Below are 14851 nucleotides of genomic sequence, written 5' to 3' on the forward strand. Positions count from 1 at the left end.
TAAATAAATGTATATTTTTAAAAAAAGACTAAAAAGGGGGGTGGGGCACAACAACAAAAAATATATGTTTAATACACGGATCTCCAAATTAAAAATCACAGCAGAGAGAAATTTCCTTCAAGTCATCCAGCTGGTTAGAACAAGGCCAGGAAGTGTAACCAGGTGGTCTGACTAGAGGGTCCATGCTCTTGACACTGCTCCAAGGAAGGGAAAATAGTGCCCATTTACAATTTAGCTTAGACCACTCAATTGTCAGGTGTGTAACATACCTGTGAACAGATCACAAATCTTTAACCCTCAAAACTCAAGGATGACGTCTTTGAGCATTCCAGAGGCACCTCAGCATCCGATAACTAAGACAGGAAAGGCAGTCTGCGGGCCAGAGTATGAGTACAAAGGGGAGAGGCAAATACTCCCCGAGACCAGATTCCTACAGATCTCCAGCATCACATCTCTGTAGAGGGCCCTCCCAGCTGGACCAAATGCTCCCATACCATCTCAGTAAAACTCACAGACTGGTCCATGAACTTGACCAAGCCTGTAACCCTTTAATCTCCAGTTATGCACATTTAATGATGTAGGAATTATTATGACCCCATGTTCTTTAATTTTTTTTGTTGAAGTCAAAGGCTACAAGTTTCAACAGTGGGAACAAACAGTAAATGAGAAACTGTTGACACATGTGCAATGGAAATATACAGCATTGACCTGGTCGTTACATCTTTGTACAAATAAAAACAAATAAAGGGAATATTTGCAAGTCAAACCACTGACGACATACCTAAATAGACACAGATTTATTGAGAGGCAAGATTCTTTCTCACAAGACATTCTCTATATTTTGTCATCACTAAATTAAGTCTTGACCACTATGTAAGAATTTCCACTCTGACATAACTGATTGTTTTCGTTACAGTGATTTACATGTATATAAGCCTTCACCTCAAAGCTATGACTTATTTCTTGTTGTAGCAAACTGTATTTGTTAAAGAAATTTGAACTTCCTCAACATTTAGGTATCATTTAAGTCACTGTGAAGAAGAGTTAATATGGCATGCTATCATTTGAGCTTCAAAGTTTGCCCTTGGCTAAAGTTTGAGGCCTTAGATTTCGGGAGGCTTCCTATCATTCCCAGAAATGATGAATGGCTCAGTGCACCTATTGTTTGTGTAAACAAGGTGGCTTATGCTGCTAACCTGTTATGCTTCTGGAGGTCTAGAATTCTGTTATGCCCTAGACAGAGTGCCCAATAAAAATCATAGGCACTGAGGTTCTAATAAGTTTCCCTAGTAGACATTTCACACATGCAGTCATAATTCATTGACAGAACTTAAATTAAGCACTCAGAATTCCTAAAGCTTGTCCCTGGTTTCCTCTGGACTCCAGTCCTTGTATCTTTTCCCTTGACTGAGATTGCTTTGTATTCTTGTGCTGTCATAAACCTTCGATGTTCAGTATAATATGCTGAGTCCTTTGATGCTTCCTAGTAAGTCATAACCCTGGGTAGTCTTGAGGACTTTCAACACAGTCATTCCTTATGACTTTTAAAGTCTTATAGATCTGTCCATAAAAGCCCATATAGTTTCTCTTTGTGGTCAACATAAGTCATATACTGTGCCAACTATACACACAGCTTTGTGTAAACTCTGTGAGGGAGGCAAACATAAAAATACACTACTGTGTGGCCATTCACTAACACACATATATTGAGTGTCTACTGAGGAAAATAAAAACGTAAAGTGAACAGAATCAGACAGTGGCTGGATGTGAGAATGATAAAAGAAAAATGGCTGTGAGGTGTCTGGCTTTGTCAACAAGATAGAAGATAGTGGAATTCACTGAGATTGTTTTTTCAGGCACCTCAAACACAATGTCTAAAACCAAATGCCAACCTTAGCCCTTTTCTACCTCCCTGCTTCCTCAGAGATTATCTATTATTTCCTACAAAGTTACAAGAGATGATGCAACCACTGAAGACTGAGTTTGGTTTCTCACTCAAACTGAAAGGATGGCCAAGATGTACTATAAAATGAGAAAGGGGGTTACAGATCAAATGAGTATTATTTGATCCGTTTTAGTAAAAATGAATAGTGATCAAGAAAACAAAGATTCATACTACAAGAAGGAATCTAGGAAAGTGATAAGGGTATGGACTCTGCAGCCAGCCTAAATGGCCTCCAATCCCTAATCTCATACGTTGTAATGACTGTACAATTTTGGGCAAACTCCTTAATCTTTCTGTTCCTCAGTTTCCTGATTTGTAAAATGATGATAGTTACCTATCACATAGACTTGTTGCAAAGGTTAAGAGTTGATGTGTTTAAACATTCAAAACAATGGCTGATATACAGTAATACCACGTTTGCTTGCTCTTAGAATTATTATGGGTGCATCCTTATGGTGATGGTCTTGGCCAAATGACACATGCATAAACTCAGTGTATATGAATACACAGAAGGTGTGGAAGTATGAACAGAGGGTAACAGACATGAGAAATATTCAACCTGGAGACACAGATTTGGGGGAACTCTGTAGATCACTGAGTATAAAATGCATTGAGTGGGAATTAACTCACTCATGGAACACATCACAAGTGAGAAAGCAATGGCCTTGGATGGATCCTGGGAAGCACATTGTTTAATACATGGGCTAAAGACACAGACTCTCTGAAGAAGGGTAAGAATTCACAGAAACCAGGAAAGGACCTTCAAGTCAGAGAGGTGGGCAGCATTCCAACAGTGATGGGAGGGCGGGAGGAGGAGAGAGGACAAAAGGGAACTTTGTGAGACCTGCTTAAGCCAGGCAACCATGGTGGAGGTCATTCTTTAGTTGTCAGTGGAGCGAAAGGGACATGATGGGGTGAGGACAGGCAGTGGACAGAACAGTCACGCAGGGTGTATCTGTGAGAGAAAAGAGAAGGGCAGAGCTCAATACACATGTAGGGCAGAAAGTGCTTGGGGGTGAGGAACACAGGTATAGATTGTGAGGACAGAAGGGGATTCAGAGGGAGAATTTAAAGACCAAGAAGTAGAGGCACAAAAGAAAGACAGTGGCCCTATACAAGTTAGGGAATATGGGAGAATGTGTTCAACAACAATGAGGAAGACTGATCCTGGAAGACGAGTAGCCCATTCTCCTTTGAGGCTATAACAAGCCTTAGAGAGCTCAGAAATTTTACACACAAATCTTCCCTGGAGAACACAACTCTGAACAATCTGCAGGTTGCCCAGTTTTATTTTCTTGAGAAATATTTGTGGATAACAACACAGAAGATGGCAGGTCTTCCATTCCTCCAGATACTTCAGGATTTCTATTCCAGTATCAAGATAAACCACCAGAGAACCACTGACTTTGGACTACACAGTTTTGCTTGTTTTCTCAGAGTCCTTCTTTGGCATCATAAACTAGGCAAAGAAATAGAAGATGTGTAAAAGAACCAAACGGAAATCAGACAATTGAAAAATTCAAAAAGCAAAACGAAAATTCACTGGATAAGCTCAATAGTAGATTATATATGAGAGAGAAGGAATCAGTGAGCTCAAAGAGAAATCAATGGAAATTAATCAATGTGAGCAACAGAGAAAAGCAGACTGGGGGAAACAAAAAGATGGGAGCCTGAGAATCCTATGGAATAAGAACAAGAGAACAAAGGGCTGAAAAAACTATTTGAAGAATAACTAAAAAGTTCCCAAATTTGCCAAGTGGCATACACCACAAAATGTGAAAAGCTGAGCAAACACCAAACAGGACAAGCCCTCCAAATTTTATGGCAGGTTATGTCATAATCAAACTTCTGAACTCTATATACAAGGAAAAAACACTTTCAAAGCACTTGACATAAAGGATACATTACAGATAGGGAAATAATGAGTCAAATGGCAGCAGATTTCTCAACTGAAACAGATCAGATTTCCCATCTGGAAGACAGAAGGAAATTACTTACTTGCCTTTCAAGTACTAAAAGAAAAGAACTGCTGACCCTGAATCTTATATCCCACAAAAATATCCTTTGGGAATGAAGGAGACATAAAGACATTTTTAGATGAAGGAAAACAAAAACATTTTTTACCAGAAAATCTGCAACAAAAGACAGGCTATAGATTTTCATGGGGCAAAAAATTTAAAAAGAAACTGTTAATGGAAGAAACTTGAGATTTCAAGAAGGAAGAAAGAACAATGTAATGAGTAAAAGTAGAAGTAAACAGACTGTGCTTCTTCTGAGTTTTGTAAAAATTGTTTGACAGTTGAAGCAAAAAGAACATCATCCAATATGGTGTTCAGTATATGAAAAGGAAATACTTAAGACAATTATATTAAAAGAATGGGGAATGTAAAGGTACCCAATGGAAGTACGGTTTCTACGTGTCAAAGTGCTAAAGTGTTGATACCGTAGGCTGTGATAAGTTATGTATGTACAATACAATACCTAGAGTAACCACTAAAATACAAGAGATATACTCAAAAACATCATAGATATATCAAGTGGAGTTCCTAACATTAAAGTAACCCACAAGAAGGCAAAACAAACAACAAAAAGTACCCCCTCAAAACCAAACAACAGAGCAACAAAAACATCATAAAATGGTAGTTGTAAGCCCTAAAAATATCAATAATTATTTTAAACTTAAATGGCCTAAATATACCAATTTTAAAACAGAAATCAGTAAGATGGATATAAGAAAATGAGCCAAGTATATGCTATTCACAATATTCACATATTACATTACTTCAAATGTAACAATATAGATAAGGTTGAAAATAAAATTATGGAAAAATATAAACCATGCAAACATTAACCAAAAAACTCAATAGTAGCTATATTAATATCAGATAAAGTATACTTCAAAGCAAAAAATTTTAGAGGAGCAAAAAGAAAGCATAATGATAAAAGGGTTATTACACCAAGATGACACAGCAATCCTAAATGTGTATGCACCAAACAACAGAGCTTTGAAATACATGAAGTGAACACTGACAGAACTTAAAGGAGGAAGAGACAATTCTAGAATTAAACTGCAGGACTTCAACACCCCTTTCTCAGCTGTTGATAAAAATACGAGGCAGGAAATCAGCAGATATAGAAAATCTGAAAAACACCCTCAATGAACAGTATCTGGTACATACATATACAAACTCCACTCAATGACAGTAGGATACACACTCTTTTCAAGCAGCCTTACTGAACATTCATCAAATATCCTGGGTCATAAAACAAACCTCAAAAAATTTAAATAGCCAAATCAAACGTAAAAGAAATCAGAAGAAAGCACAAAATACTCCAAACACTGGGAAATTAAACAACATCCTTCTAAATAATCCATGGGTTAGACAGTCTCGAATAAAGAAATATTTAGAACTGAATGAAATGTAATTAGAACATAAGACAAGAAGCTAAAACAGTACTGTGAGGGAAATTTATAGAACTTAATGCTTACATTAGTAAAGTGAAAAAAAACCCCTCAAATCAATAACCTAAGCACCCACCTCAAGAAACTGCAAAGGAAACTACTATCAAAGCAAGTAGAAGAAAGGATATAATAAAGACCAGAAAAAAATAATAATTCAGTGAAATTAGGAAAAGATAGAGGAAAAAAATGATATAAAGTGCTGGTTCCTTGAAATAAAAAAATTGATAAATGTCTAAGAAGATTGACAAAGATAAAAGAGAGTTAACACATTTCCAATAATAGGAATAAAACAGGGACTATAAGTACAGATTCTGCTGCCATCAAAAGGATGATAAAGGAATATTTTAAACAAATAAGAAAATTTAGATGAAATGGGACAATTCCTAGAAAAAGATAAACTATAAAAACTTATCCAATATGAAATAGATACTCTGAATAGTTCTATACATATTAAATAAAATAAATACATAATTAAAAAGCATCCAAAAGAAAAATCTCCAGGACTAAATGGTTCACTGGAGAATGCTACCAAACATTAAAAGAACAAATAAAACCAATTCTATACAACACACTGTCTTGTGAATAATACAACACCTGTTAACACATGTTAGGAGGCCAGAATCACCTAGACACCAAAACCAAACAATGACAATTGAAAAAAATATATAGAAAGAAAACTACATATCACTGTCACTCATGAAATTAGAGGAAAACTTCCTCAACAAAATACTAGCATATTTAATACTGTAATATAATATATAAAAATAATTATACTCCATGACCAAGTGGGGCTTATTCCAAGGATACAAGGCTGGTTCGACATTCAAATCTCGAACGTAATACATCATATCAACAGGCTACAGAAGAAAAAACACAGGATTCTATCAATTGATTACAAAAAAAAACATTTGACAAAGTTCAACACTCATTCACAACAACAAAAAAACACAGTAAATTAGGAACATGGGAAACTTTCTAAACTTGATAAAGAAAACTCTATGAAGAAAACCTTACAACTAACACCATAGTTAATGATGAAAATCGGAATGTTTTTCCCCTAATATCAGGACCCAGGCAAGAACATGTTTTCTCACTACTAGTATTTAACATCATATTGGAAATCTTAGCTAGTGCAGTAGGACAAGAAAAGGAAATAACAGGTATACAGATGGGAAGAAGTAAAACTGTCTCTAATTGCAGATGATACTTCTATGTAGAAAATCCCAAGCATTCTATCAAAAGAAACAGCAAGGTTGCAGGATAACAAAATAATATGAAAAATATACACATTTCTGTATACTACCAAAGACTGTGTGGAAATTCAAAGTTTAAAAATCAATGCCATTTATAATTACTCAAAAAACAAAAACACCTGTATATAAATCTTAAAAACATTGTACAGGACCTATTACTGAAACTTATAAAATAGTAATGAAGTAAATCAAGCCATATCAAATAAATGTACAGACATAATGTTTTCATGAATTGGAAGACTCAAAACAACAAAGATGCCAACTCTCAACAAATAAATCTACCAATTTAACTTAATTTCTATCAAAATTCAATACAGCTTTTTTTTCTGGTAAAAACAGACAAGCTTATCCAAAATTTTACATGGAAATTCAAAGTAACGAGGAATGTTAATCAGTTTTAAATAAGAAGACTGAAGACAGAAGACTCACTTTACCCGATTAAAAGATTTACCACATAACTAGAGCAATTAGTAAACCAATAATAGTACAGGACCAAGAAAAAGTCTGAGTATTAGGTCTTTAAAACCACATGAAGAAAAGGTTTGTTTTTAAAGAATCAAAGCCTAAATAGTCTAAAATGGTTCAACAGAACGTGCCCATTCATATGTGTATTCTTATCTCCTTAAATATAAAGGCATTTGATGGCTCAAACCAAAAAATTAAGGTCCTTAAGAATAGAGACAATGTTTTAGAACAAAGGAGATGTTCAATGAAAGTTTTCAGACCTGTCTAACTCTCTTTAAACTGGATAGCAATGAATGTATATACAAGACACATAGAGTCTAGGTTCTTTACCATGGAAACAAAACTTTCCTCCTGCCAATTAACTAAGGAATCAATGACAAAGTGCCATAGCTTGGCAAGGAAGTCTGAAAGAAACATTTTGTAGTTCATTTTCTATTTTAAGTCTCTCCCTTCTTTTTTAAAAAAATTCCTGAGATAACACTGAAGTGTAAACTAAGAAGAAAGATGTAGCTGAAGGTTTTCCTAAGTGCATAATAACCACTGGGTCTCTCTCTTTGATGAATTCTCAGATGTAGAGTAAGGCTCTAGGTTGGGTCAATTTCCAATATGACTCTTTAGATGACAACTGATATCCTGCAATAGGTATTTTCACAGGGAAGAAAATTGTGGTGTTTCTCTTTGGTATGAATGATCAGATTCTGAGTAAGATGTTTCCTCTGGCAAAAGATTTTCCTCAGTGGTTACATGCAAAAAGTCTTTCCCCAATAGGAGTTCTTGAAGATTGACTGAGGATTGCCCACTTGTGAAGGTTCTTCCCACATCTGTCACGCTGACAGCGTTTCTCCCAGTATGAACCCTCTGATGCTGAGTGAGGGATGAGCTGCGACTGAAGGCCTTTCCACACTCACTGCACTCATAGGGCTTCTCTCCAGTGTGGATGATGGAGTGTCGAATGAGGTTTGTGCTCCAGCAGAAGGTTTTCCCACACTCGAGGCATTCATAGGGCTTCTCTCCACTGTGAATCCGCTGGTGCCTGGTGAGGCCTGACCTGCGGTTAAAGGCCTTCCCACACTCCATGCACTCGTAGGGCTTCTCTCCAGTGTGGATGCTGAAGTGCCGAATGAGGTCTGCCCGATTGCTAAAGGCTTTCCCACATTCTTTGCACTCAAAAGGTTTCTCTCCAGTGTGGGCCCGTTTATGCAAGATAAAAGTGGAGCAGTGGGTGAAGGCCTTTCCACATTCAGTGCACACATAGGGCTTCTCCCCAGTGTGAATCCGCTGGTGCCTCTTGAGGTATGACCTGTGGTTGAAGGCCTTCCCACACTCGAGGCACTCAAAGGGCTTCTCCCCAGTGTGGATGACATAGTGGTGAATGAGGGCTGCGCTCTCACAGAAGGCTTTCCCACATTCACTGCATTCGTAGGGCTTCTCCCCAGTGTGAATCTGCTGGTGCCACATGAGGTATGACCTGTGTTTAAAGACCTTGCCACATTCAAAGCACTCATACGGATTCTCACCACTGTGGATAATGTAGTGTCGAATGAAACCTGGCCTATCTCGGAAGGCTTTTCCACATTCTTTGCACACAAAGGGTTTTTCTCCAGTGTGGCTCCTGTTATGCAAAACAAAAGTGGAGCGGTGGGTGAAGGCCTTTCCACATTCATTGCATTTATAAGGCTTTTCTCCACTGTGAATCCGCTGGTGTTGTGTAAGGTGTGACTTGCGGTTGAAGGCCTTGCCACACTCCATGCACTTATAGGGCTTCTCCCCGGTGTGGACCATGTGGTGTTGAAGGAGATAAGTGCTCTTACTAAAGGTTTTCCCACACTCTGTGCATTCATAGGGCTTCACTCCAGAGTGAATCCTCTCATGTCGAGCAAGGAGGCGTTTCTTATTAAAAATTTTCCCACATTCGTTGCATTTAAAAATACTTTCCTCTTCCTGAATCATGAGATCATTACCAGATCCACATGAGTCATGGTCATGGACAGCACTTCCTGGAGGGACTGGCTCCTCTACAATCTTTGAACACACACCACCAGGTGTCCCTAAGCTGCCATATTCAGAGCTTGGTTTCCCAGGGAGCTTGCCCTTCTGGGGTTCTATCTCTGGTCTCAAGTGTCCTTCTTGCATTTCCAGTGATCCTTCCTGATCATTGATTTGGCCCAACTGGGAGTCCTCTGAAACTCTTTGTATTAGTTGTTGCTGGAATAAGACTCCCTCAGACAGGGCTGGCTCACAAGTTGTAGGTTCTGTGGTCTTGGGCTTTCCTTTGTCACCTGAAAGAAATTCAATACACAAAAAGATCTGTTAATAATGCCAACATGGAAGAAAGAAAATCAGTATTTCAGTGAAAAAAATGAAGATGGAAATAGTGTCTCTGTGTCTGCCACGTTTCCCGACCTCTGAATCCCAGGATAACAATTTCTTTCTTTCCTGATCCTCGGACTGTTGACACCTTGAAAGGGAGACCCAGAGAACTAGCTGGGTGAGAGGACAGGGGGCTGGAAAAAGACATGGTCAATTCCAGACTGGATAGTTATGCAAATAAGTAACTCATCTGGGCTCACAGAGAGTTCATGGTGAAGAGATGACTCAGTGCAAAGCCTGAAAGCCCAACTATGTGATCAGAAGGTTGGGGTTTTAAGCCATAAGATAACAACTAGACCTCCAGAAACAGAAGGAGGGCAGGAGACTGAGTCATACAGGCACTGATTTAATCAGTTGTGCTTATGTAATGAGACTTGGTGAAATTCTTAGGTTGGCAATATTTCATGCATATATTGCCATACATCAATGCCAGGAGGCTAACAAGTCTGAGGACATAGTAGCTTATGTTTGGAACCTCTCCAAAATCTGTTCCTAAAAAACATCTGATGCAAACCTATTGGACAAAGAATTTACAACAACCATCTTAAAAAAGCTCAAGGAGCTAAAGGAAGATACAGAGAAAGTCAAGAAAACTAGGTAAAAACAAAATGGAACCATCAATACAAAAAAAGAAAACCTAAAAAGAAATGAAAAAGAGGGAATTCCCTGGTGGTCCAGTGGTTAGGAGTCCATGCTCTCACTGTAGGGGGCCCAGGTTCGATCCCTGGTCAGGGAACTAAGATCCCGCAAGCCATGTGGCGCGGCAAACAAAAAAAGAGAAAAGAAATGAAAAAGAAATTCAGGAGCAACAAGTTCAGTAACTAAAATGAAAAACTCATTAGAGGGATTCAAAGAAAAATTTGAGCAGGAAGAAGAAATAATCTGCAAACTTGAAGACAGGACAATGGAAAATATTGAGTCTAAGAAACAGAAAAAAAGAAAAGACTGAAAAATAGTGAGTAGAGCCTAAGGAACCTGTGATACACCCAATGAATCAACATACTCATTAGGGAAGTCCCAGAAAGAGGAGAGAGAAAGAGTCAGAGAGAATATTTGAAGAAATAGCGGAAAACTCCCCAAATTTGATGAAACATCCAAGAAGCTCAATGAATTCCAAGAAAAATAAAGAGACTCACACTGAGAAAATTACAATCAAACTTTGGAAAGCCCAAGATAGAGTATAGCAAGCATGAAGCAACTTGTTACATACAAGGGGCACTCAATAAGATTATCAGCAGATTTCTCATCAGAAACTTGGGAGGCCAGAAAGCAGTGGTTCAATATATTCAAGTGTAAAACGAACAAAAAGTGTCAAGTAAGAATCCTGTATCTAGCAAAGCTGTCCTTCAAGAGGGGGGAAGAGGGACTTCCCTGGTGGTCGAGTGGTTAAGACTCCATGCTTCCAGGGCAGGGGGTGCGGGTTTGTCAGGGAATTAAAATCTCACATGCAGCTCAGCACGGCCAAAAAAAAAAAGTGAGGAAGAAATTAAGACATTCCCATATATGAAGGCTAAAGGAGTTTGTTACCACTAGATCTGCTCTGTAAGAAATTCTTAAGGGAAAATTCTTCCAGGGTGAAATGTAAGGACACTAGACAGTAATTCAAAGCTATACCAAGAAATAGAGATCCTGATAAAGATAAATACATGGGCAATTATAAAAGCTAGTATTACTTTGTAACTCCACTTTTTAAAAAAAAAAAAATATATATATATATATGTGTGTGTATATATATATTTATTTATTTATTTATGGCTGTGTTGGGTCTTTGTTGCACACGGGCTTTCTCTAGTGGCAAGGGGGGGCTACTCTTTGTTGCTGTGCATGGGCTTCTCATTTTAGTGGCTCCTCTTGTTTTGGAGCAGGGGCTCTAGGCACGCAGGCTTCAGTAGTTGTGGCACGCGGGCTCAGTAGCTGTGGCACACGGGCTTAATGGCTCCGCAGCATGTGGGATCCTCCCGGATCAGGGCTCGAACCCTTGTCCCCTGCATTGGCAGGTGGATTCTTAACCACTGTGCCACCAGGGAAGTCCCGTGTAACTCCACTTTTTGTTTTTAAATGATTTAGAAGACTTTTTAAAATTGTTAATCTAAAGGCTACTATTATTGTAACTTTAGTTTATAACTCCATGTGTAGTTTCCTACATAATTTAAGAGACTAATGCATTCAGAAGAATTAGTAGTTTAAGTTTCTAGGCATACAATATATAAAGATGTAACTTTGTGACACGAACAATTGAAAGGGGAGATGACAGAGTTGTAAAGGATTTTTGTTTGTTACTGAAGTTAAGCTGGTATAAAATCAAATTAGTGTTAAAACTTTAATATGTTAGATGTCATTCCCATGGTAACCACAAATAGCTATAGAATTTTAAGTAATTCCAAAAAGGAATTTAAATGTTTCATTACAAAATATCAACTAAACACAAGACTATAACACAGGAAATGAGAAAGAAAAAAGCTATAATGCATATAGAAATCAAATATCAAAATGACAGAAGTCTCTCCATATCAGCAATTACTTTAAATGTAAATGGATTAAACTCTTCAATTAAAAGACAGAGATTATCAGAATTGATAAAAACACATGATCCAGAGACTTCCTTGGTGATCCAGTGGTTAAGAATCTGCCTTCCAATGTAGGCAACACGGGTTCGATCCTTGGTCTAAGGAACTAAGATCCCACATGCCTTGGGGCAACTAAGCCCTGGCACCGCAACTACTGAGCCTGCACACCAGAACTAGAGAGCCCACATGTCGCAACTACACAGTCCACGCACTCTACTACAGAGCCCATGTGCTACAACTACTGAGCCCGCGAGCTCTGGAACCCACGTACCACAACTAGAGAGAAGCCCACACATTGCAACAAAGAGCCCACGTGCTGCAGCAAAAGATCCCATGTGCCACAACTAAGACCCCACGTAGCCATAAATAAATAAATATTAATTTCTTACAAAAACCCACATGATCCAACTATATGCTTTCCAAAAGAGACTCACTTTAGATCCAAAGACACAAACAGATTGAAAGTCAGAGGATGGAAAAAGATATTGCATGCAAATACTAACCAAAAGAGAGCAGAGGTTTCTATATTAAAATCAGACAAGATAGGCTTTAAATCAAAAAAGATTACAAGTGACAATGAAGGACATTATATAACTAAAAGGTATAATACAGCAAGAAGATATTACAATTGTAAACATTTACATAATGACAGAAGATCAAAATACATGAAGCAAAGAATGACAGAATGGAAGGGAGAAAGAGCACTACAACAACAGATGGAAACTTCAACGTCCCATTCTCAATAATGGAGAGAACAACCAGACAAAAGATAAGTAAAGAAATAGATGACTTAAATAACATAATAAACCAACTAGATCTAACAGATACATACAGAACATTTTACCCAACAACAATAGCATACACATTCTTCTCAAGTGTACATGGGACATTTTCCAGGGCAGACCATAGGTTAGGCCACAAATTAAGTCTCAACAGATTTAAAAAGATATCATACAGGGCTTCCCTGGTGGCGCAGTGGTTTAGAGTCCACCTGCCGATGCAGGGGACACGGGTTCGTGTCCTGGTCCGGGACGATCCCACATGCCGCAGAGCGGCTGGGCCCGTGGGCCATGACCACTGGGCCTGTGCGTCTGGAGCCTGTGCTCTGCAGCGGGAGAGGCCACAACAGTGAGAGGCCCGCATACCACAAAAAAAAAAAAAAAAAAGATATCATACAAAGTATGATTTGTGTCTAATGAAAACAAAAACTTAACATACCAAAACTTACAGGATGCAGAGAAAGCAGTGTTAAGAGGGAGAGTTGTAGCTATAGATGCTTCCAGTAAAAAAAAAAAAGACCTCAAATCAACAACCTAACAACATAATTAAGTAGGAAAAGAAAAGCAAACTAAACCCATACCTAGCAGTAGGGAATATGAAAGATTAAAGATAAATAATACAGGGGACTTCCCTGGCAGTCCAGTGGTTAAGACTCTGCGCCCCCAATGCAGGGGGCACGGGTTTGATCCCTGGTCGGGGAACTAAGATCCTGCATTCTGTGGCCAGTTTAATAAACAAACAAATATTTTTGAAAAGGTAAATAGTGCAGAGAATATTTTTTAAAAGGTAAATAGTGCAGAGAAAATAGAGAAAAATCAGTGAAACAAAAAGTTAGTTATTTGAAAAGATCAACAAAATTGACAAACCTTTAGCTAGATGGACCAAGAAAAAGAAAAGATTCAAAATACTAAAATCCGAGATGAAAGTGGGGATATTACTTTTGATTCTATAGATATCAAAACAGAGTATAAGAGAATACTGTGAAGAACTATACACCAACAAATTGGAAAACCTAGATGAAATGAACATATTCCTAGAAACACAAAACCTGTGAAGACTAAATCATGGAGAAATAGAAAATCTGAATAGACCTATAACTAAAAAGGGATTGAATTAATAATCAAATTCTCCCAACAAAGAAAAATCTTGGACTTGATGGCTTCACTGGTGAGTTCTAACCAAACATTTTTTAAGAAGAACTAAGACCAATCCTCAAACTCTTCCAGAAAACTAAAGTGGACAAAACACTTTTAAACTCATTCTGAGACAAGCATTACCCTAATAGCAAAGCCAAGTACACTACAAGAAAACTACAGAGCAATATCCTTTATGAACACTGATGCAAAAATCTTGAACAAAATATGAGCAAAACGAATTCAGCAACATATCGAAAGGAATATACACCATGACCAAATGCAGTTTATTCCTGTAACGTAAGGACAGTTCAACATATGAAAATTGATCAGCGTTAACACATCACATTAACAGAATGAAGGAAAAAGTCCACATGATAATCTCAAATGATGCAGTAAAAGTCTTTGACAAAATTCATGATAAAAAAAAAATCAATGATGAAAGTCTGAAAGCTTTTCCTCTAAGATCTGAAACAAGTTAAGGACATCTATTTTCACCACTTCTATTCAACATAATACTGGAAGTTCTAGACAGAGCAATTGGCAAGAAAGAGAAATCAAAAGCATCCAAACTGGAAAGGAAGAGGTAAAATTATCTTTGCTTGCAGATGGTAGTTTATTACATGTAAAAACCACAAAAACGTCACAAAATAACTGCTGAATAAATGAGTTCAGCAAAGTAGCAGGATACAAAGTCAACACACAAAAATCAGTTGCATTTATATACATGAATAATGAACAATCTGAAAATGAAATTACAAAACAGTTCTATTTACAATAGCATGAGAAAGAATACTTAGGAATTAATCAACGAAGTGAAACACTTGCACAATGAAAACTACAAAACATTGCTAAAAGAGTTAAAGATGATGTAA

General features: G+C 37.7%; 1 protein-coding gene across 2 annotated transcripts in view; it reads right to left on the minus strand.

The window, feature by feature from the left end:
- The window catches only part of LOC132416625 (zinc finger protein 805), a 92110-nt gene that overhangs the window by 20333 nt on the left and 56926 nt on the right, over window positions 1-14851 (minus strand). Inside the window, exon 6 of one of the 2 annotated variants that reach the window (XM_069540233.1) lies at window positions 7982-8887. In XM_069540233.1, coding sequence (XP_069396334.1) covers window positions 7982-8887 — 906 coding nt within the window. Of the gene's footprint in view, window positions 1-50; window positions 9406-14851 lie in introns of those variants that run through there. The other variant, XM_060000085.2, reaches the window with a different exon arrangement.

Source organism: Delphinus delphis, chromosome 20, assembly GCF_949987515.2.
Source record: "Delphinus delphis chromosome 20, mDelDel1.2, whole genome shotgun sequence".
Lineage (NCBI taxonomy): Eukaryota > Metazoa > Chordata > Mammalia > Artiodactyla > Delphinidae > Delphinus > Delphinus delphis.